We start from the raw sequence: 24,013 nt of genomic DNA, 5'->3' as shown, positions 1-24,013 counted from the left end.
GCTTCTGATCTCTTTGTATACACATTTTGAGAGCAATTTTTGAACATCTACATCACATTTTTGAGTTAGGTGGGAATGTTGTTTTTCCAGTAATTCTCAAAATCTCTCTTTAAATACCTGCACCTGACTCTAGATAAGAAAAGAGTGATATTTTTAACAGCAAATTATGGAGATCCAGATACTAGCAATGAAGATAAATGGGAAGACAGGAGACCAAAAAAGCCAATGTCCTTTGAAGTCTTCAAAGGCCAGATTAAAGATTAACAAAAGGAATAATGTGTGAAATGGAAATGTAAAATTTATTTCAGCCCATTACTATTTGTGCGCTACACTGAAACCTTGCCAGCCTTCACCAAGGCTGACAACTAAGCTGGCTGTCCTATGGATGTTATTTTCATGTTAAGCATCTCTCACAACAAAAGGAAAAAATTGATAATAGAGATACCTGCAGTCTAATTAGATGTATATTAATACAATATTATTTAGTGTTGCAAAGAATTGTCAGGTTATTGGTTAATGGCAAATTGATGTCATAATCTCATAATTAGCTAAGGGGAAGATAATCACAATTAGAACAGTTTCTGTAAACCAAAACAAAAGGAAAAAACCAAAACCAAGCCATAAGCATTTGTAGAATTCGAAGTCTTCAATCTTTAAGGCATTAAATCCTTGTGTCTAGCTGAAACTGAAGGATGAAGAGTGGCAGTAGCTGAGGATGACAGAAAGTACCTGTTTTGTTTTAAAGGAGTATCACCCATGTCTGATATTTGATCAGGCTCTGAGGAAAACATAATTTTCAAACATAAAAGACAAATAGCAAAAAAGATATCTCCTAACTTTCCTTATGGTACCAGGACACTAGTAAACTCCACCCTGATACATATAATAAGCCTTTCCTTAAGCAAAAAGCAGGAAGGACTGTATTAATTGTGTTTGGCTTGTATGGTTGTATTATACAGCTATCATATGCTATCTGTCTCACCCCCTCTTGCCATCTCCATTTTCCATTATGGAACATCAGGTAGATCTGAAGAAGAACTGCTTGAAATTGTCCATAAAAACATTGATCTATGCCTTGGAGCTATTAGAAGGTTTGTGTAATGTTAGTATTTGCTGTATGGAATAATTTTGAATGCTCTCTACATTTTAGTTACAGTTTAGTTATCTGCCTTATAACCTCAAGAAAGTCACATTCATCATAAATCTCTAATTGATGTAATTTTTGCTCCTCCCTCATTCATGCCTCCAGTACAACGTACAAGAACCAATTGATAAATTGGGTCACAAAATGCACTAAGTAACATGCTTAAGTAAGTTAAGACCAGCCTAAATTACGCCATGTATATCTACCAGTAACCCTAGTGGTGAGCTGTTGAAATTAATTAGCCAAGTGGTAGTGAGCCTGGTGAAGCAGAACTAAAGTCTAACATTAGATATAGTTAGGCTTTCCAGTCTGTTTACAGGGTGTGTAAGGCTCCAAATCTCTGCCTTATGTGAAGTGCAACAGAAACATTGGCTCTTGCTGAAAGAAACCTTGGGCTCTGCACCTTTGAAATTCAGGTGGAAACAACTTGTGAGACAGCTCAAAGGCTTTGGTGCTTCATGTCACCGTTTGGAGTCAACAAAATTTAACTAAAAAGGAATCCATGTTTCCTAAGTGCTCTCTTAAGGCCTAAACCACTGTAATGAAACTATTGTAATTGAACTACTGTATAAATTTAAAAACCAGAACAAGGTCAGCCATGAAATGAATGTTCTTGAAGTCAAAATTCACTTGTGATCAAAAGTTTCACTGAGGCTGCCATGCAACAAGACAGGATATGAGATCCCAAACTTGTTAACATTGCCTTTTGCAGCCCACCATTTCTGGAATACTTCTGGGCCTGAAATAGCAGGTCTTTTAGACAAATACAACCCTCACATTTAAAGTAGCATGGGAATTACTCTTTTCTTTGAGAGAAAAAAGGACTGGAGGCAATGAGCAGATCAGTACTTGTCCTTATCAACAGCTACCAACTTACAATCCAGTGGGCTGTAATTTGACCCTAGAATTTTTCACTATTTTTCTCCCATTTGTGACTAACTCATATGATTTTTAATGCAAACTTCAAGGCAACAGAACTCCTTGTCTTTTTTGTAGTGTGGCTTCCTGAGACCTAAGCGTACAGGTTCATCTTCTCAGTCCTGAGTAACTTCCTAATCTCTTTGCTGATTTTCACCAAACCTGATAGACCTGGACCTCTTAGACATTTTTTGAAATACTCAAGTAATGGAGAGAAACACTATCTCTTTCCACTTTTAAGGGAACAACCACATTGTGAAAATTACTTGTATTTGATTTCTAACTTTCCTTTCTGTCTCCTTACAGTTTTAATGCATGCAGCTCTATCTAGGAGATATTCACAATTAAATCAGCTTTGATTGGGTAACGTGAATAATTTAGGCCTTTGACGTGATCAGACATTAAAATGGTTGTGGATATTGATGCCATTTCTATTCTGCCAGGGAAGTCCACTATTGCTTACTCAATTAACTTCATACTGAAGTGGATGAAGTGGGTGAGGTAGCTTTAGGAGCTCCCTGTGAGAGGAGAGCAGAAATAGCACAAATTGCTGTGATTATTTCAGCCAGAACTTCCATGATGACAGCTTTAGTTAAGGTGCTTCAGTTACATTTAAACAAATCAGTAGAAATACCCATTTCTGAACATTGGTCATTGTAACCCTACATATACCTTGCTCTTATGTAGTGTTATTTGTTTGCTTTGAACATTATAATTTTGTAGTTGTATAATTGAAAATTGATAAACTCCTATGTTGTGATTCTTTTATTCATTTATAGTCATTCTCTTAAACTTGAACTTTCCATGAATTGGAATTGGTTGTATAAATTTTCACTTAAGTTTATTTTGGCCACTTCTGAAATGTAATAAAATGTAAAAAACACTTGGAGGACAAGATTTTCCTTTTACTTTTCTGGCTGAATGCTTAAAATTCAGAGAGGGCATTCAAAATCATTTAGGTTCTCTTTAAGGACTAGAGAGGATGAAAATGCTTGAATATCAAAAATAGCAATTCTGGCAAGCAAATTTATAATTTAATTGGTAACTAAGACACAATGTTGGAATGCTATGACTGCTGTAACACCAGGAAATCTTATTAAACAACTAAGCAATACGGGTACCTTGCCCCTGTTAACAGAAAGATAAAGGCTCCAGTGGTAAGTCTAACCAAATGCAAGTAGCTGATTACATCCTTAGTCTCAAGCAAGTTTTTAAAAGCTTCTTCCTTTGCAAAAACTGATCAATCCGCTGCTCCGTTGATAGACCAGAGCTGAAATGAGGTCGCCATACATCTGTACCTGCACCTTACCTGTCCTGGTACAGCTAACTTGATCTAGCACAGGAGTGCTGCCGTCAGTTTTTGTGACCTATACATGAGGCACATTTTTCTTAGTTTCACAAAACTAATTTCTGTAATTCTTTTGTGGGCTATTTTGCATTTTTTTAAACTTAATGGCAAGTTTTGCTTTTCATCACAGGACCCCGGACCCTATAATTGCCTGAAAATAATCTAGTTTACTTTGCATATGACCACATTGGCATAAAATCAATAATTAACCTTTATTAAAATTTGTTCAAATTGGTATTGCCTAAGAAATGCTAATGTAGCTTGGTGATTCTGAAATGTCAGAGTAAATTCTACTTTTAGTAATGTAGGGGTACAATGTTTAAATGGCACGGGATTGCAGAAATGACTGCACAGTAAAATGACTATAATGACCTTTTGAAAGAGAGTTCAGTAAATGGGCTTATAGTCTCAATTTTACAGCTGTCTCAGTTACAGCTACTATCAATTTTGTTGTCATAATACTTCTTCCTTCCAAAGTGAAACAGTGATGCTTTGGTTCTCATGCAAGAAGACCATTTTGATAAAAAGTCTTATGTTAAATTTAATAAAGAAATTATTTGTTCAATTGAAGTGTCTGTTAATCATGGCTTATCATCAAACAAACAAACAAGTAAAGCAACACCACCCAAAAAACCCACAGTATATTTCAGACAGTAAGAGCACACGCCTGAAACACTTCTTTCACTTTCCTTTCTGGCTTCAAAGTTAAAGACCTTTTCTTCAAGGAATTGGATAGACTCCAAATCTTTCTTTCCCTTGTCATTATTTGGTATTTTAAGGAAGTCAGGAGCACCAACTGCAGAAGAAATCCCTAACTACAGACTGGAACAGGTACAGTATACATTCAATCTCCAGAAACCCTATCTACAAATTTCAGCGAGTTTTCTAATAACCAGTAAATTAATTTTATTTATACAGGGTAGCTAATTTGCCCTATATAAAATTTTCCTAAAGAAGAGAAAAAGATAAAGAAGATGCCTTGTTTGAAGCCAGCAAACAGAGAAAAGATACATCTGCTTAATTTGTCTAATCCAAAGCTAGAGACAAAACTATTGCTCCACAAAACCAGTGAAGTAATTTGTTTTGAATCATTGGCATATTTTCCTATTATCAGAAAAGAATAATTTAAATTGGAAACTCAGCTATAAAGAAAGGGTTCCCAAATCAATAACAGCAGTTATTTAGTGAAATTAGAAGGTAGCATTCATACATACAGATAAATTGAAATATCTCTATTTCCAAATGTTTCAAATGCTGCTTTATTAACCTCATTATTTTAATATCAAATGAACAGGCTCTCATTTGAAATATGCAGCTAGAGCACATTATAAAAATCTCCCAACATATAGCAGGTGATAATCTGCGGAAGAAAAAAAAGTACATCAGAAGAACATAACACTTCATTTGTATTGCAACAAATACAAAAAGTAACATGAACAAAAAATGTGTGCTGCACAAAATTACCTGGGTGTAACACAGAGGTACTACTGGCTGTTCACTTCCCAAATCTGCTGATTGTTGCTGGATTGTGTGAGGCAGAACTAAGCCTAAATCTTTCAAAAGGGTGCAGTTTCACTCAAACCTAGGATAGCCAATTAGGAAAGAAAATGACTGGTCAGAAGTGCCAGCTTGGCTTTAAGTGTGCCTTTGGTATATTTGTGATCTGAGATGAAGCGGAGGGTCTCTGCATGCAAATCAAAGATATTAAATAAAGAATGGTCAAACCTCTTGTGTTTGCTTTGTGTGAGGATTAGTTTTATGGCTCATTCTTTCGGACTACATCACAAGAGCAATTGCAATAAACAGTACAAACATTGAGAAGTATTTAATCTTTCTTCTGAGATGTTCTTCCAAAATAGATTTTCAGCTGTGCTGAACCTAATGAACCCTATCTAGATCTACAGAGACATTATTATGTGTGCCATTTTCTAGTTGTATTTTGATTAAGGGTTATATAGAGAAATGCAAAGTAGAATGCTTATTCATTGCTGTTTAATTAATTTAATCCCTAAGAAACTGAAAGCAATTACTGGAATGAAAATTAAAGTGCTATCTTTACTACATGGTAATAGAAAAAAGGAACTTTTCATTTAACAGTTCCTGAATTTATGGTTCTGCCCTGCCTTGACCTTATGACACAAGAGGAAATATTTCCTTACCACCTTCCCCACCCAAGGTTTTTGGCCAGAATGATTTGTGGTACTTTCTGGGTAATGCAGTAGAAGAAAGAAGACTATGTGAGAGTTATAAGGAGAAGGCTGGAGCAGAGCATTTTAATCAGAAGCTCAAGCATCCCACTGGAGTACAGTGTGGTTGTCAGAACTGGGATGCAGACTAGTAACAGATGGCACAACCTTGTTTTCCTCTGCTTTTCAACAGGAACTGTGCCAACATATAAATGGATAAGCCTTATGACCTTTAGCAATTAAAAAAAACCCCATAAGCGTCTCAAGCTGCATAAATAAAAAGAATACTTTTTTCTGACCAAGTATTCTTAAAAACTGTAGCATTTTATCACACTTTTGCCTCAGCAATAAATGAAAATGGGGTCAGCTCCCACCACTGCAGAGCCTTCTGGACTCACTGAATGATTTGTTTGACCTCTCCAGTATTATCCTGGATACTTAAAACCACAGGTCAGTAAAATATTACCCAAGTATTCTTTTAAGCTTTTTAAATCCAGAAAAGCTGCAATCATATCAAGGCTTTTCTATCTCACCTGCAGTAAGTTGCAGTGACAAATTCATCCTGGTTTTTTCAAATGTAACATTCCTGCTGCCTATCCTACATTTTTTCTTATACCTCCTTCATGTTTAACATAGTTACTCCTCACAGAATCTTTCTGAGAACAAGCTCCCACTGTAAGCTATGACTGATCTATCCGAGAAATTTCAAGCAACAATTGATTGAGCTTTTATTATCAAACCTCACACTTGGTGCCTACCTGCATATAATTTTGAACTGGAATTTTGATTATTTGTGTAAAGAACCTTTCCCAACAGTAAATCTCTTGCATAAGCAGGAAAACCATAAAGTTTTAAATATAATCAGTTTTCATGGATGGAATTTTATTTACTAATTTTTATACATTAAAAAGGTACATATTGATAGAGAAACAAGATTCTCAGACAACACATTTTATGGCATTTCAATCAGGCATGCTGCTGCTGAAACAAAGTCCTGCTGCCATGTCATCCTCATCTGTTTCTTCTGACTTTGGGACATCTCTTCTGAGCTGAGATAAATGTGAGGCTTAGCAGTGGAATGGTCAGGAAATTTTAGCATGGCATTAAAGCTGGTTAGCAAAAAAACCCAGAAAAACCCAAACATCCAAAAGAGGTTATTTTAGCCCAGGTCACTCAGTCTGTTACTGAAGTTACATCAGAAACCTCAGTTTTCACTTAAGCTGAACAAATATGAAGCAGCTGCCTCATATTCCATCTATGACAGAGTCTTCCATCTGGGAACAAGAAAGCTACTAAAATAAAACCTAGACCTTGTCGCTTTTCCCCGAAAAGATTGCTTCTGTGGTTCCTTACAGAAATTCCTGTCCTTTTTCCAGTGGCCTTTTATTAATGAGTCTTTGAAGGGGAAGGTGCAGGTGAATGATACAAGGGATAATGAGTAGAACAATATGGCATAGCAAGCCTAACTAGCAGTGTTTGTTTGTAAAAAAATAATTACAGCATTTGCCTGAACAAAAATAATCAGGAAAGTCAGAAACCAAAGCAGGACTGAAGGTAAGATGCTCCTGCAGGTACGATTTTCTGCACAGAAGTTATGCAGGTGTGAGTTACTGTAACAAAATAAGTTTTCTCACAGGGAGAATTGAAAGAAAAATAGCAGCTGACCTCTGCTGCAGATAGAAGTTCTCTATTATAATATTTGATAACTTTTTTTTAAATTAAAGGTATGAAAATGTGGGCTCTTCATATAAATCTACTTGCCTTTAAGACCACACTTCTTGGCTGATCAAGCATTACAGAACAGCGCAGGAATCACAAGAGGTCATGCCCCTGTAATTTACACAGTGCATGAAGAAGAGCAAGTTCTTAGTTTATGGAAGCTGACTGAGAAATATAACTTCAAAAACCTGAACCAGTCATCTGTGCAGGAGAAAGTAGCTATGGCCACTTGAAATCCTACAGAATTTGGAGATGTCTGGGATTGTCTCAAAAGGATGGCTGCTGGCAAGGTGGAGACAGTATGGACTAAACTTCTGAAAGAGAATCTTGACGACTGAAGCATATTATTTCTGAAGCATAAGGTTCGGAGGCAAGCCTTTTTTCTAGCGATCTGCTGTCTCAGGTCATAGGTAGTATTCTGGAAATGGACTGACTAGTTTGGGATCTGCCAAACACACAAAGAGGAGTCACCCTGGCCTGTAAAAACACAGGCTGACACTGTCTGTGGATATGGCTATTCGCAACATTTCTCTGTGTGTTGGTTTTGCATGGCTTGGTCTTTGGTAGCAGCAGGGGGCATGGAGATGGCTTCTGTGAGAAGCTTCCAGAACCTTCCACCACATCTGGCAGAGCCAATCCCTGATGGCTCTGAAGATAGACATGCTGCTGGACGAGGGTGAGCCAACTAGAGATGATGGTAATGCCTGTGTGATAACATATTTAAGAAGATGTTGCGGTGCGACTGCTTTTCAGTTAATAGTTGAGTTTATTATTCAAGTTGTAATTACGATGTTTAAGTTGGTATGTTCTGTTCCCCCCCATGTTGTGTTGAAATGGTTCTGCCTTGGCTCCCTCCCTGCCTTCCCCCTCTAGCAGTTATACGTCAATCCCCTGGTTGCCAGGGAAACTCCCGCCTTTTTGTATCAGTTATTATGCCAGTCCTTAGTTCCCTCCTCGGTTACCATGGTTTCCTTGCAGACCCCTCCCCTGTTTCCCCAGCAACCGCCCTGTCCGTCATTCTCTGCCCACACCCTTTCCCCAGAACTTTCCACCTGGGCGGAGAGTGATTGGAGCAGGAATTGTTGTCGCTCCCCAAGAAATCCCCCATTCGCTGTTCTGTTATGCCCATCATTATGTTCTGTGTGTTCATTTGCCCAGGGCGGTTCGCTCCTCTCTTCGGGAACCCTTCGTAAATTCTGTTAATCGCGCCCCTGACGGCAGTTCCAAGCCTTGATAAGTCCCTGCGGAGAATTGCTGCCTTCTTCGCTTTCTTGCGCCGCCTTAGTTCCTGCTGCTGTCAGCCCGGCTTTTACGGTGCTGCCTTCCCCACCCTGCCGCGAGGGAGAGCACCGTGGACAGCTGCTCGACCAGCTTGCCTCCTTACCGGAGCAAGGGCTGCATGGCCACACAGCTATCCCCACCAGGCCGTTGGCGTGCCATCTGTGGGGCTAGCCGGGCTCTGACAACCTTGCACGGCAACAAGAAGACATTAAAAGAAAAGTAGGGGCGCAGTTTTAATTCTAGGCAGCGAAAAAGATGAGGTGAGAACATGTGAGGCACTAAGGTTAGTGAAGAAGGAGGGGCAGGAGCTGCTCCAGGCACTGGAGCCGAGATTCCCCTGCAGGCAGTGGTGAGACCGTGGCGAAGCAGCTGTGCTGCTGCAGCCCATGGGGATCCACAGGGGATGCAGAGATCCACCCACAGCCCAGGGGGGAGATGTCAGTGCTGGAGTGGGTGGGTGCCGGGAGGAGGCTGTGACCCTGTGGAGAGATGGGGCCCTGAATCCAGGCTGGAGCAGCCTGCCCTTGGAGAACTGCACCTAATGGAGGAGTGACCCAGGCCACAGCAGTTTTGGGAGGACTGCGTGCCTGTGGCAGGGAGTCACGTTGCAGCAGTTTTGGGAGGACTGCTGCTCAGAGATTTGGAGCCATGCTGGAGAAGTTCACGGAGAACTGGCTCCCATGGGAAGGGACCCCGTGGCCTCACAGGGAAAGGATTCCTCTCCCTGTGCAGCAGAAGAAAACCTCGGGTGATGAACTGACCAAAACCCCCATGCCATGTCTCCCTGCTGTCGGTGGAGAGGAGGGAGGGGTTGGGGGAACAAAGGGGTTTATTTTTAAGGGCTTATTTTACTTCTCGTTATCCTCCTCTGATTTTGTTAGTAATAAACTCACTTTGTATCTCTAAGTTGAGCCCGTTTTGCCCTTGGAGTATTTTCTCCTGGTCCTAACCTCAACTCACGAACCCTATGTTAACAATTTTTCCCTCCTCTGCCCAGCCGTGGCAGAGGAGGGTGACTGAGCGGCTCTGGTGAGTGCCTGGCATTTGGCACCCACAGTGTCAAACCACGACAGTGTGACACATGGAGAGCGCTCCCCACCACGCCCGCCCGTGCCTCCCGGTGCTGGCAGTGGGGTGCAGGGAGGGCAGTGGATGGCCCGTCACGGTTGCGGGGAAAAGCGACAAGCGTGGGAAGATCCCGAGGGCAGACGAACACGGAAAGGACGGCAGCAACGCTCTGCGGGAAAAGCGCAGGTGCTGCCCAAGCGCCAGCGGTGCCGGCGGACAGGAGAATATTTATCTCTCGCCGGCTGCCAACCAAAGTGTTAAACTGTGGAAACACACCGCTGCTTAGGGAATGGCGACCCTTCAGGCGGAAAGCGCCGCGTGTCCCCCGCGACCGTCAGGAGCGGGAGCTCGGGCGAGAGCGAGAGTCGGTGAGGGGACGCTGCAGGAGCGGAGCCGGGCGGGAGCCGGGAGCAAGAGTCGGTGAAGGGACGCTGCAGGAGCGGAGCCGGGCGGGAGCCGGAGCTCCTCCCGCAGAGCGGGGCCGCGGCCGGCCGGGCTGCGGCGGGCGGGCCGCGCCGGGAGCGCGTAAGTGACGCAGCGTTCCCGGAAGCCGCCCGGAGCTGAGGGAAGAGCGGCTGAGCAGACGGTCGGGGAGGCGGGCGGGCTCTCCCCGCAGGTGTCGGAGGCTCGGCGGAGCCCACCAGCTCCATTCCACTCTGCTTCCATCCCTTCCCGTCCCAATCAATTGCATTGCTTGTTGGGAGCCATGTCGCTCTTCCAGTCCGCCCTGGACTTCCTGGCGGGCCCCGGCTCCCTGGGAGCCGCCAGCCGTGACCAGAACGATTTCGTGGGGCAGACGGTGGAGATGGGCGACATGAAGCTGCGCATCAAGCGGGTCATCGCCGAGGGTAAGAGCGGGCGGCAGGGCTGGACCGTGCGGGGCGGACTTCGGCGCTGCGGGGCTGGGGTGGGCTTCCCTGCGGGCCTCCCGCTCCCGTTTTCCCCGTCTCCTATTCCTAGGTCGGGAAGGTTTCCTCCTTGGCAGGCCGCGCCCGGGTGGGGGCGGGCGGGCGGCGGCCGGGGCGACAGTTCCGGCCTCTGGGGAAAGGCCGGCGGTGTCCATGCCGCCCTCTCCGCGCCGAGCCGGGCCGGTGTCCCCAGGCCTGGGGATCGCAGCAGTGCTTGGTGTTACTCTCAGGAATAGCCACCGAGAGCCGCTGTGCTGTGTGGCTGTTTCTTCGCTTGCTTCGTGGTTTAAAATGCCTTCGCCACATAACAGAACTCGGAGGAGTTTGTAGTCCGTCACGGTCTTTATAACGTACCAAGGACCTCATGAAAATTCTGGTTTGCGTGGGGGTTTTTTGTTTGTTGTTTTTTTGTTTTTTTTTCTTTCTTTAAATGACAGTGTATAATATTATGCTAAACATGCAAGGTTGCCTCTGTTGTTTGGGGTTGATTGGAAGACTATGGAATGCAGGAAATGTATTTGCTTTAAACACGTGTGTCAGGAGGCTGGTCTTGCTGTGCACATAGACTTTGGTAGAGTACAGGGAATTAAATATCTGGGCAGTTTCTAGTTTCAGTGAAGCTTTGGGTAGGTAGCCTCGCACACAGCTTGTTAATCTGTTTTAGAAAATATATGTTTGATAGATGCAAATTACTAAGATAATAGAAGAAATTTGGATTGTCTTAATGCTTGTGATCAGAGAAAATACTTTATTCCTCCAGCAGAAGAACCATTGAAGGCTACTCTCAGAAGACTAAAATGTGGACTTTTCTATATTATTGCAGTTAAATATTCTGTTAACCTTGTAGAGGTGGTTGATGTTATTTATGTTAAATACTTCAAAACTCTATTTAAAGCTCCTTTTGGTTGTTGGAGTTTCTTTCTGTAGTTTCTTCTTGTAAATATCTGATACTAAGTAGTTTTCTGTTGAAATCTTGGTGATCAGCATAGAAGAAAAATTTGGTTAAAATTAGCTACTTCAAAGCACTTGCAATCTACTTATAAAATTTTTGAGCTGTAAAACAACAACAACTAGGTCTTCACTGCTTTATCTTCTTAAGGGTAATAATTTGTCACTTGAAAGCTCAAGCACTTTCAGCGTATGATCTTAGAGAAAACCTGGCAGTTTCTTATGCAGTAAGTTACATTTTAAACGGTACTAGATGTCATGTCCTCCTGTTCTGCCTTCAGCCTTGACTTACAGCTTCTTTATGGTCAGTTATGCTTATGAAATGTAAGCACTGAGTAGGATGTCAATGCTAAAAGAACTGTCTGTGCTGTTGATACTGTAAAATTCTTGCCAGCAGTGACCACAGCAGTTACTGAAGGACAAAGGAAAGTTAGGGCAGGAAGCTGTTTTTGAGGCATATATACTATTTGGTTCTTGGTTCTGGAGCAGGTGTTTTAATACTTTACTTTGACAGCAGCCTGCTGTTTTCCAGAATATGACACAGGCATTGTAAAAAGTCAGGGGAAAGATGCCAAGTTAGATGACTTAAAGCAGATGGAGACATGCTTTAATTTCTAGAGTTCTTTACAGTTTCTCTGTAACCAGTGCTTTGTGTTCCATGTTTGTCTCAGTGTTATGGTTTTATTTTATGTTGTTTTCTTTCCTTATTTTGCTAACTGAAGATGGGCTAGCTGCTTGCTTTTTCTGGAAAATATAATTTTCTAGCCAATGTAGCCCATCTAAAAGAGCCATTGCAGTATATTGAGTATAATGGTGAAATAGATGTGAAATATAGCAATCCCAGCCTCTCCTGCGATCTTCAGACTTGAATTTGTCTGTAGTGTATAGTTTATTTTGCTGCTCAAATTGCATTTATCTTTCATCTCTGGATATGTTGTGATACCTTCTGATACATGGATCCACAACTGTGGCTTACATGTATTCCCTTCCATGGTTACAAATATGGGATCTGTTTTTCTTCTAGATCAGTTCTTTCATGCCAGATTCCTTTCTGGAAAGTCAAGTGCTGCTTTCTGAATCTGGATTGCAAATCCATAGTGAGCTGTGTGTCATCGGCCAATGCGGACTTTTCTGTGGGCTCGTGTGCTCAGCTTTGTAGCTGGTGTGAGCAGTGCCTGTGGTTTAACATTGCACGTTATCATCTGGCACCACAGGTTCAGTTGTTCCCTAGCCCATAGCTCCTTCCAGCTCTGTAGTGTGCACCAGTGCTGGTGCAAATCCATGTTCGGCTGTGCTCTAGCCCAAGACTTGTTGCACAGGTTGCTTGGATACATTTTCCTGGTTGTTTAACAGAGGTGTTGTGCTGGGGTAGGACTGGGCTGATTGATAATATAGTGTGCTGCTGCAGGAGACTGACAGCAACCAGCGGGGGATGAGCTGGTGATGATCTCTTTGGCTGATTCTACCTCTAAATGCAAGAACAGACCAAATGTGTCACAGACTGGACTGAGCACTTCTAGAATATGGTATCCTGGTTTTTTTCCTGCTTGGACATTTCAGTAGCTCACTGCAGATAATATTTTAGAGGACTTTGGTGGGGGCCTTTGCATATAATCCCTACTTGCTCTTGTTATGATGGTGGCTTCAGGTGTCATGGCTCTCTTGGATCCTCCTCTTAAGTGCACAGACCCCCACACAATTTTACTTCAGTAAAATAGTCACAGATTTCCTGCCTAATTAGTGAATACTGTTGCTTCTGAGACTGAACAATTTAGAATAAAGCAGACTGTGTGAAAAAAGGGGAACAAGCAAGTTCTGTAGCACACATTTAACAGCCATTCTTCACATGTACTGAAATCTTAGACTTCCTTAGAGTAACAAAAAAGCACACAAGAAGAGGAACATGATGACAAAAAGAATGCATTATTCAATCTGTTTGATCTAAATCGAAAGCATTTACAATATGAAAAAATAATTCCTTAGTCAGAAAGATAGCAATAGGCTACAGACTCAAATGGGTGCAGACATTAATTTTTTTTTTGAGTTTAGAAATAGATGTCATAACTTGAAGCTGCATAGGTCAGTGACTTATTACAAGCTGTTTTCTGTCAAGGTGAAACTTCTGCAATTAAAGCAACTTTTATTTTCTTTACTTCAGGGCTTCTTCAGTGTTTTGAGGGTGAACAAAGAGTATTACAGTTTGCCAAACTTATAGGAACAATTCTATGGTTTCTGCAGCTACTGAGTTCATAGGATAATGATAACCTAATTATGTCCAGGTTTTTGGGTAGATTTATTTTGTAAACCTCTAGGAGCAGAGGCCTACTGAATTCTTAATGGCAAGTTTCTGCGAACATTGTTAGTTTTATTTGCTGACAGATAGAGGAAAAAAAGATGATTCCTAAAGAACAACGAAGCCACCTGACCTAGCAGCTGTCCAGCTTCCATTCTCTTTACTGTAAACATAAACAATGTTTTCAACATGGTGCAGAACAGTTCTATTTTGTAAAGCTGTTGTTTCTTGGCTGTAGCAATTCCTGCTTGCAGGGGAGCTCTCAAAGTTTGGGGATATTCTACCTCTCTGCTTCTCAGGGGTGTGGGAAAAGGTACAGATCTTTAAGTTTGGGCCATCCTTCGTTCTTGAGGCAATTGCAGCATATTACTAGGACTTGCAGTGGACAGAAATACATGACTGGACTTCAAAAAAAAACCTTGTGAATCAATGCTTGGCAACAATTACCACAGCATCTTTTCTGTTTTGATACTCTGATAGAAAAGCTTTCTAGTTAAAATGCATTGTAACTTACCTTCCAGGCTAGAATTACACTGTTTCAATTAAGCTGTGGTTGAAACATAAACCACTGAACGTTGATATGGAAACAAATTTGGTCAGTATTTGGGAGGGGAGTAGGCAAGTCATATCGAGTAGTTACAAACAGGAAGCTACTCGCATCCTCACTTTCTCATGACTACTTAACAGTGGGTGAATTACTGTAGCAAGCACTGTTATGATGTGCTTGATGTCCCTATTTTGATGCTTCTCTAGCTGTCATTTTACTGAAGCTGCTTATCTGAAAAAGCAATTTATGAAGATGTGTAAAACAGGGATATGATAAAAAGGAGCAGTTTAAAATCCAATTTGATGTGTAAATACAGTGAAATTATTCAGTATTATGTGATGCCTAGGTTTGACTTGAAGGAGAATCCAAATCTTGGTTGGAAAAGCAAGGGTCTTCAAATCTCTGTAAGAGAGTGATGAAGTACTGACAGGAGCACTGCCCGAGGCCTGTGGTGGTGCAAGGATAAGTTTAGAGTGCTTGCTAATAAATAAAGCAAATGAGGTAGAGTTAGTTCCTGATTTTCATGAGATAGTGTGGTGCTCTGTAGTGAGCCTTGATGTGCGAGAGCTTGTGTCTACAGAAAAGAAATAAACCCAGTTTTCTTCCGCTGTAATTTCTGAACTTGAAAATATTACCTGAGATGACCTTGGAGGGCTTGGGCTGTCTTCTGAGAATGGGGCTCTGGAATGCCTCAGCAATGCAAAACCTGTCTCACTGGGCAATAGCTGGGATGGGTGTGTACATATCTCTACACTAGTGATCAGTATGGGGGAATACTAAGATGATTTTGCTGATACAGAAATCCTCAGAAAACTGTCTTAAAAACACGTACAAGCATTTACATGAGTTTAAAACATGAGTGAAAACACCCCAATACATTCTTTAGATACCCCTACAAGTTGTTCTTCGCTTCCATTTTACCATTTGCCTCAGTTAAATCTGCTGTATGGGTGTTGAAAGTGCTTTTTAAATTATTTTTTCGGAATGCTTGCAGAATATATTGTTTGGGGGGCTTGGCGTAAACTGTTGTGGCAGAGAAGTTTTGCCAGTAAACTTGTCCCTTCTGAGTGTATATTAAAACTGCTTTAATATTTTTTATTAAAACTTTTCAAGGGAGTCAGCATCAAACTGTAAATGAAACTGCTTTTAAGAATGGCGCAGTAGGACTAGTTTTACATTTTGTTTAAGAATTGTTTTCAATAATAACAGATGGCTTTAAAAAAGTTAGAAGTACCTTTACAACATGCTCTAACTCCTTTGGTATCCCAGAAAATCCATGGAATTAAGCATTGTTTCTGCTATAGTGCTGCAGTAGTAGTAAACCAAACACTACATGTAATGATCTGAGTTGTATGGAGCTGAAATGTGTTCAAGTGAAAGAGTGAAAATGACAGAATGGAAAACTTACTTGAAGCTGATGTTTTGAGAGGGGCTGAGTTGCAAAAGGTGAGCTTGTAGGCCCCAGCAGTTGGATTCTCTATAAGGCAGGTGCAATGAAGTAGGAATTAACCAGGCATGATACCATTGACTTTTCTCTGAAAATCTGGGAATGAACTCCATTCTGTTTAGCATTTCAGTACTTGATAATAAGGTGGAATCACTGAAGTAGAAATGTGTATTTTAAGCTGGTTATTTACTCTCAAACTTCTGCTATCTCAATGAGGTTTGCACAGTGCTCTTGAACAAAGGGAAGTGTTTGAGAAAATAGATAGCTTGACAAAAGGAGTTGGAAGAGAAGTATTTTATGAAATAACACGTTGCAATTTGGTAACAATGTTACCATCATTGTAATGTGTGCTTCAGTGCTTGAAAATGCTTTCTGACGTGACAGTTATCTTAAAAACAGGAGGTGTATGTTTAGCAGTTATCTTCCTTAGTTATTGCTGTTTTTTACGCAAAGTGTTAGCAGTGTAATACCAAAACATTTTATTGAAATTATGAGGTAATATTTGCTGTACTGCATTTTGGTTTTATAAGAACATTTAAAAATTGCTTAATAAGAAATCTGCATAAGGAGACTTAACAAAATACAGGAAAGTAACAAAGTCAGTGTGCTCTTTGCTTATGTACAAGAAAGGAATAGAATATCTGAACTCTTGCTGAATATCAGCAGTCTTGACCAGATGCTGAAAAATGTGTGCTTGGTATATTTAGAAAGGTATCTAAATTCATGTATAGATTATCTTAGGCTAAAAAGAATGGTCTACCTGAATATTGAAATTAAAACTGACATAATGTGCCTTCTTATTGTAGGGGGTTTTGCTTTTGTCTATGAAGCTCAAGATCTTGGAAGTGGCAAAGATTATGCTTTGAAGGTAATATTAATTTACTTCACTATAGGTTTGTAAGGTCTGTCTTTCAGCTTGATATTTTTTAGCATGACAGTTAGTCCTTGATGTATGCCACTGAGCAAGTAACTTGGAAAAATGCAGTGTATTAGTGGCGTTTGTAGCCCACTATTTAGAATGGTTATTCCAGTTAGAACCCTACACTTCATACTTAGGTGACAAACAGGGGAATTGGTCTTTTAGGTGCTGCTGGTCTTTGTTTTTTTATTTGGTGTAGAAAGTCATGATCCAGTCCAAAATATTTTGATGCATGGCTAGAAAGAATATTTCGTAGTTACCTGAGGTGGAGTACAGTCTTTTTCACTTGTCAGAAGCAGATTTAGCCTACCTTTTTACTTTAAGAGTAAATTTCCTTAGTATTAAAAATGATGCTCCACACTTTGACTCATTGTTTAAACATTTGGCCTGGTACTTCTTAGAGACAAGACACTTCTCTGCATTCTTGGTTTCTAGAGGCTTCTGGTAATCAGCTGTAAGCAGGGTATTTGTATGAGGGGTGGGAGAGGTAAGTTGGCATTATACCACCAGTAATAACTTTGGCTTTTTCCATTTCATTCCACATCCTACAGTAACAAAATATGTGACCAAAGCCATATATTATATGTGTTCAAAAGATCCTCTAGAAGTAGCCCCATTAAAAAATAACAGGTGGAAGATGAACCATTACTATACTTCCTCTGTTCTGTAGAACTGGTACTTTCGTAGAGAAAGCTCAGACTGCTTGTAGTCAAATGTTGGCTGAAAATCCAGGTAATATTAGAAACAGAAATGCTTAATTTTGCTACTGATTATACAAGCACCATTGAAAAAGCCTGGCTACATAATCTGGAGGAGTTAGTCTAGAATGAGTTGAAGGTTGTTGCTGAATATCAGACAGAAGGTGAATCTTTCCTTGTTAGGCCACAATGCTGCAGCCAGGAGACTTTAGTGCTTTATATATCAGAACTATTAGAACAGTTACTTTAAAGAGTGTCAAAAGTTACAGCTGCTCAATTATCACTAAACCTGAATAGTCCAGGTAACTGGAAAACTGGGTATTATTTATGACAGAATGTCAAAACAAACAATAAGCCAGTTTTGTTTACTGCCCCATTACAGTTCCTTAGGTTTTTGACTACAGTTTATCCTTCATATTATGTGAAAAAAAAATCTATGCATTGATACTCTGTAAGTTTCAGTAACTATATCTTCTCAATTATCTTGGTTTTTTTAACAGCGATTGTTGTCTAATGAAGAGGAGAAGAACAAAGCCATCATTCAGGAAGTTTGTTTTATGGTATCCTTTTCTGTAACATATTTAACTGCCTGAGATTTCTGGGTCACAAAAGATTGCTGTACAGATTCTGTTTTTCTTCATACACTGCCTAAGACGACTGACATTCTGCAGGTCTGGGTTCATGGTTTGTCGTGAATCTGGTAACATGAATCAACACGCAGAAAGTTCAGTTCTTCAAAAATTGTAGTAATACAGTGTGTGCAAATAATTTTTGTAGCTAGCGTAAAATTTGCCATGTACTTCTAGCAAGAAGTGAAATTGCTACTTGGGCTTTCTTGCAGTCCTCTGAATGTCGTCAAGAGACCTTTTGATTTCGCATGATACTTAGATTTTAAATAGAATTCCCTCACATGGACTGGATTTATTGCTCTTTGCTTTTACTCTCAATGTTTATTGCTTTCTGCTTTGGATACATCTGGCTCTGAGAAGTAGTGTTACTTATGCTAGGCAGTCATTGTCAAAAGACAAAAAGAACTGGCCTTGTTACTGAGTCCAGTTTCTTCTGAGCAATAGTCATCAGAATTTTTTAATTTTTTTTTTAACTTTTTATTACATTACCTTAGATTCTTTTCTCAGATTTCTTACAGCTGAGACATGTATTTCCTTGTTTTGCTTAGGGTATTGATTGCAGCTACTATGCTTTCTGTGGTTTTAATCTAATATTTCATATTAACTACTGGATGCAATAGTATCAATGAACTTGGGAGTCATCTTCCTTGAATGTGTTATCTCCAGAAAAAACTTTCAGGTCATCCCAACATTGTCCAGTTTTGCTCTGCAGCATCTATAGGAAAAGAAGAATCAGACACGGGGCAGGGAGAGTTTCTTCTGCTTACAGAGCTGTGTAAAGGTAAACTTCATTTCTTTTCCCAGTAGTGTGCACTTCTTCTGGCAGCTGTTTCGCGCAGGTTGCTTGTTAACTTAAAACTTGGAATGATTGTAGAAGATAGCACGGTTCAGTGGAACTAGAGTTCAAACTTATCTTTTCTAGGATAAGGATCATGGTTTTTTAGACTACAGATTAACCTTGTCTAAAATATGAGGTAATCATTAAGTTTTTTGTGTTTGAGACTAGTCAGAGAAGGGAAGAGTGTAGGAGTAGTTCTTTAGAGCACTCTTTCTTTTGTTATTGCAGTCAGTGTGGACTTGCCATTTTCAGAAAATCTATTTAATACAACTCTTAGATTGTAAGCCTTTCTTGAGAAGGGTCTATTTGATTCAAGCTTTCAGAATTTGCAGTGTTCTCTATGTGCTTATGTGAATTTCTCTCACTTCCTGCAGGACAGCTGGTGGAATTCTTAAAGAAAGTAGAATCCAAAGGACCTATCTCTTGTGACACAGTTTTGAAGATCTTTTATCAGACCTGCAGAGCCGTGCAGCATATGCATAAGCAGAAGCCTCCTATTATTCATAGAGACTTAAAGGTATGTTACAATATTTAAATAAAGGCTGAACTTCTGAACAGCAGAGAAACCTGTTGGGCTAGATCAGTGTTAAAAATGATTCTTGAGCATAGTGCTTAGATCTACTGCCTTGCCATAACTAGTGAATGAAGGTCATCACTGAAATACTTGCATCTCTTCAAACAACTTCTCCTTGTGCTTGCTGTTTAGAAACTGCTTGTAGTCTATCTGAAACAAGCTGGCAGAAAAGTAGTGTATTATGTTTTGCTGCTTGAATTAGCCTAACTGTTTTGTTTGTGATAAAATATTTAGTTACAACTAGTGAAGTGCAGTTCTGGGTTAAGTAGGTGCCTTAATAGAACAGGTAAAGCTTTGAAGGAGAAGAATGTTGAATTATTTGTGAAGGATTACATTGCCATTGAGAATGTGTAGTAACCTGTTAGTTTTAGAACTGGTAACTTGCATTGTACTTCAGTGCTTGTTTTTAATTTGAATTGTAAAATTTGGTAGGCATAATTCAGGTTAGGTTTTGTTTATTAGGTGTTTTTTTTTTTTAATTAATTAGCCTTTACCTGGAATCTATAGGCTTATGCTGTAGAAAGTGTTCTACCTCTAGGAGCTTTGGAGATTTGAAAGGTTACCTGGGTTTGAATTTTGTATTTTGAAGACAGGGGTTCACCTTTACCTGTCCAGTATGCCTTAGATGAAGAAACCCTCATCATCAGTGAGATTCTACTGAGCTATGAATATATTTGACTTTTCCTTTGCATAAAAAAATACGACAGGGGAGATTGTTATTCTTGGAAGAGTGTCTGAATTTCACACATGTCTATCCAGCTTCATGTGATTTCATTTAATATAAACATAGGAAAATCTGTTCCTCCTTAAGTAAGCATGTACTCAGTTACTTTGGGGAAAGGAAAATAAGACCACTTCTAGAAGTAAGTGTGTTAATTATTTTCAACACTCTTGATGAAAGCTTTGATCTTAGCCATTAGTATGATCCATAAATATAAACCTAGCTTTGGCGACAGAGCACTCCTTTTCTGCTTTTTTTCGCTTGGTACAATTGAACATGCTTTTTGGTTGTGTCAAAGACATGTTAACCATTCGTCACTGAAATTTCTATATGCCAGCCCCTAGCTTTTGTGGAAAAGGTGCGTCTCTCTTCTGAAAAAAAAGTAAAAAAATAAATACACAATTTCTTTCATAGCCAGCTGCATAGACATTGAGCTAATGCTGTAATTCAGAACTGTTTTTTTCTTCTCAAGGGATGTATCTTCCTGACAGAGCTAAAAAAGACAGGAATTTGGGTTTGTGCTGGTCTTATGTTGCAGAGGCTGCAAAACAAGATTAAATGATTGTTGTGCTGCAAGAGGCAGAGGCCTTACTACGGCCAAGAGCCAAATAGGGATCATTTAACTGTGCTACCCTTTTTAGCAGTCTGAGCTAAGGTCAGCAGCATAGAAAACTGTAAGTCAGAGTTTTGAGCCAATTAACAGAGGTACAAATTTTATTTTTCAGTCTTTTTGTGATTATGACTCCAAGTACATCTTCCCAATACTTCTACTCTTTCCTCAAGTTTCTTACACATTTCAATTAACAATACAGGACAGTTGGAATTTATGAAGAAGAAAATGGCAGGAAAAATGGATGATGAACTATCCAGGCAGCACATGTTTCTCAAATAGCTGTTTTTCTGTCTCTGCACAGGGTCACAGCTGTTTCTTTATGGGTGTCTCCTAGCAGCCTGCTTCTCTACTAGTATCTCCTTGTTTTTACCTATAGCAGTCCTAGCCTTCATCCCACTGCAGCTCAGCTAGCAGTGTTTGGTTTTCTGCCTGAAAATATTTGGATTCTAAGACGCTGCTTCTACGAGTTCTCATCTGAAAAACTGGCCTTTTCTTAGGCTCTAATGAAATGACTTGGTTTTTTTTCCCCTGGGGTTTATTTCTTGATCTCTGGAATGTTTCCTGTTCATGGTGTGCTTGGTGCTTCCTTTCAAAACTTGGCTATAAAACGACAGTAATGTCTGAAATCTTTGTTTTCCTGTAAACAATTTTTTTGGCTGAAGTGATTAGTTTTTATGTGTATGTACAAGTAAGATGATCTGTGTAAAAGCATGTGTGTTAGGGCAAAAAAGACATGTATTTTAATCTGTTTCTCTACATCTTTTTGAAGGTGGAAAATTTGCTTATTAGTAATCAGGGGACAATTAAACTTTGTGACTTCGGTAGTGCTACAACTATAGCTTACTATCCTGACTACAACTGGTCTGCACAGAAGAGAGCAGTGGTTGAAGAAGAGGTGAGATTATTTTAATGTGATTTAATTCTAATATCAACAGTGTTTTAATTTAACTGTTACTATTAATCTAGTATTAATTCGTGAGTCATCTAAGACAACTGAAGATTTTTTCAGTTAGAGTGTTATTTATTTTTTGTTTTGCTAGAGTTCAAAAGCTCTCTGCAGTTACAGTCATAGCTTGTGTTCTATAGCTACATGTGGAAATACTTCAGCAGGGTCAGTGTCCATTCTGCAATCTTCTGTGAAAATAAAAATGGTTGCTAAGGCTTCTTCTAATTGCACTGGACAAGAAATTGGTTGTGTCACACTGATGTCCATCTTCTGATCTGTTTTTCCTCAGATGAATAATCTGTAAATGAGAGGCAAGTCTGCTCAGCAGAATAGGAATAGGCAGTATTGCAGTGCCTTGGACTACAGTAACCAAATCTAGCATGCAGTGTGCTTTTGCAAAGTGCACTTGTTCTTAGGTTAGAGTTGAGAGTAATGCTAGCAAATCTGGTGTAGTATGTCAGTGGGAGAAATGCACTTAAGTTCATGTGTACAACTTCTGACATCACAAGCCCCTGTTTTGCAATCTGGTATTCTTGGAAAGCATTGCACTGATGAAATGATGATGTCGTACCACTGTCTTGTATAGTCTGTGCAAAAAGATGGTAGAAAAGGTCTTCCCAGGTATTCTTATGACCAGAGTTTCTCCTTGGATGTGTCTGCACTGTCATTAAATGTGCTGAGAAAGTGAGAAGGATGCACTGGAGTGTGAATTCACTTATTGGCTTATTGTTGATTTTTGGCATTAGTGTTCCTGTCCATTTTTGCCTCATGTAGAACAGTTACTTTATGTGCTTTGCTGTTTGGAAGGACTCTTGATGATCACAATGTTATTTGAGTCTTACTGTCTTCATGTGACCTTATCTCAAAGCTGTTGTGACTATTGTGGGATTCAATTGATGGCTTTTTCCTTGACTAGTGTTTCTGAAATTAATTTAAAAAACAAGTCTATTATCCATTCTACATGGAGAGGTGTTCCTTGGTTTAATGCTGTTAAAGCTCATTGTTCAAGATTGTTTCAATAAATTCTGTCTTCTCCAGATCACAAGGAATACAACACCAATGTACAGGACACCAGAAATGATAGACTTGTATTCAAATTTCCCAATTGGCGAAAAGCAGGACATTTGGGTAAGAAGTCTTTCTTCTTGCTTCATCATAGTTGCTCATGTCATAGTGAAACTGATTTTGCAGGCTTTATGTTAGTTTGTTGATTAACTAAAGCACCAAAATAAATGTGAGATGCTGTCTTAGATCAAAATAAACTTCAGTAGTATGGATTCTGTATCTAAACGTTAAAAGAATGGGATGTACTGTGCAAGGATTTTTCCTGGATGAAACTTGACTTCTATTTGAGAGACAATGCTGAACTCTCTAATATTTGGTAGAACTGTTTCCTAGCTGGAACTTGCCACCATAAATTTGGAATACTTAGAGTCCTTAAATTCAAATTCTTGCCTTTTGTGCCCTTCCATGCATATAATCCTGGGACAGCCTATTGCTGAGTTCAAAATGTTTATGTCCAGCTATGGAATGTAGCTAAGATACTGACAGATATCAAGAATGAGAACAATGCAGAGATCATTCATGCTTTGTGCAGAATGGATGATAAGCTGTTCACATTCACTAAAAATTCTGTTGTGAGAATTAAAGGAAAATATTAAATCCTCAGCTGTACCTTTTCCAGCTGCATAGTGTTGCAGTACTGAGGTACTCCCCAGTAAGTGCAGCGCTTAACAATTTAGTTTATGGGATGTTTTTTACAGAGGCAGGTGTCACGCTGTTCAGTTCTTACCTGTATCAGCAGTGTATCAAAAGACAAATTGAGACAATGTAGTTCTGGTGCTTTAAAAAAAATTTTATGGAGTCTTAGAGCTTCAGTTTATTAAATTGGTTGCAAGATATTGTGGAAACTCTTGTTCAGTTTCTACAGCTGTTGGTGACGTCCTTGTGGCATGAAGAAACACAAATAAAACACATTTTTTCTGACTGTTTGGTCTCTTCATGTGCATTAAATACTGTCAGCCTGAGCCAGGATTACAGAATCACAGAATCACTAGGTTGGAAGAGACCTTCAAGATCATCAAAACTAACCCATGCCCTAACACCTCAACTAAACCATGGCACCGAGTGTCACATCTAGTCTTTTTTTAAACACACGCAGGTATGGTGACTCCACCACCTCCCTGGGCAGACAATTTCAACACTTTGTCATTCTTTCCATAAAAACTTTTTCCCAATATCCAACCTATATTTCCCTTGGCGCAGCTT

The 24,013-nt window shown here is 39.9% G+C and overlaps 1 protein-coding gene across 2 annotated transcripts in view; it reads left to right on the top strand.

Annotated features, from left to right (window-relative positions):
- The first annotated feature begins 10,185 nt into the window (after positions 1-10,185).
- Positions 10,186-24,013, top strand: part of GAK (cyclin G associated kinase) — a 75,971-nt gene continuing 62,143 nt past the window's right edge. The window contains exons 1-7 of one of the 2 annotated variants that reach the window (XM_030968130.1): positions 10,186-10,512; positions 16,614-16,675; positions 17,925-17,984; positions 18,720-18,834; positions 19,266-19,408; positions 21,569-21,694; positions 22,784-22,873. In XM_030968130.1, coding sequence (XP_030823990.1) covers positions 10,371-10,512; positions 16,614-16,675; positions 17,925-17,984; positions 18,720-18,834; positions 19,266-19,408; positions 21,569-21,694; positions 22,784-22,873 — 738 coding nt within the window. In that variant the 5' untranslated portion in view covers positions 10,186-10,370. The remainder of the gene's footprint in view (positions 10,513-16,613; positions 16,676-17,924; positions 17,985-18,719; positions 18,835-19,265; positions 19,409-21,568; positions 21,695-22,783; positions 22,874-24,013) is intronic. The other variant, XM_030968131.1, reaches the window with a different exon arrangement.

This window comes from Camarhynchus parvulus, chromosome Z, assembly GCF_901933205.1.
Source record: "Camarhynchus parvulus chromosome Z, STF_HiC, whole genome shotgun sequence".
In the NCBI taxonomy this organism is placed as follows: Eukaryota; Metazoa; Chordata; class Aves; order Passeriformes; family Thraupidae; genus Camarhynchus; species Camarhynchus parvulus.
Note: the sequence above shows the minus strand (reverse complement) of the source record. Positions and strands in the feature narration are given on the sequence as shown.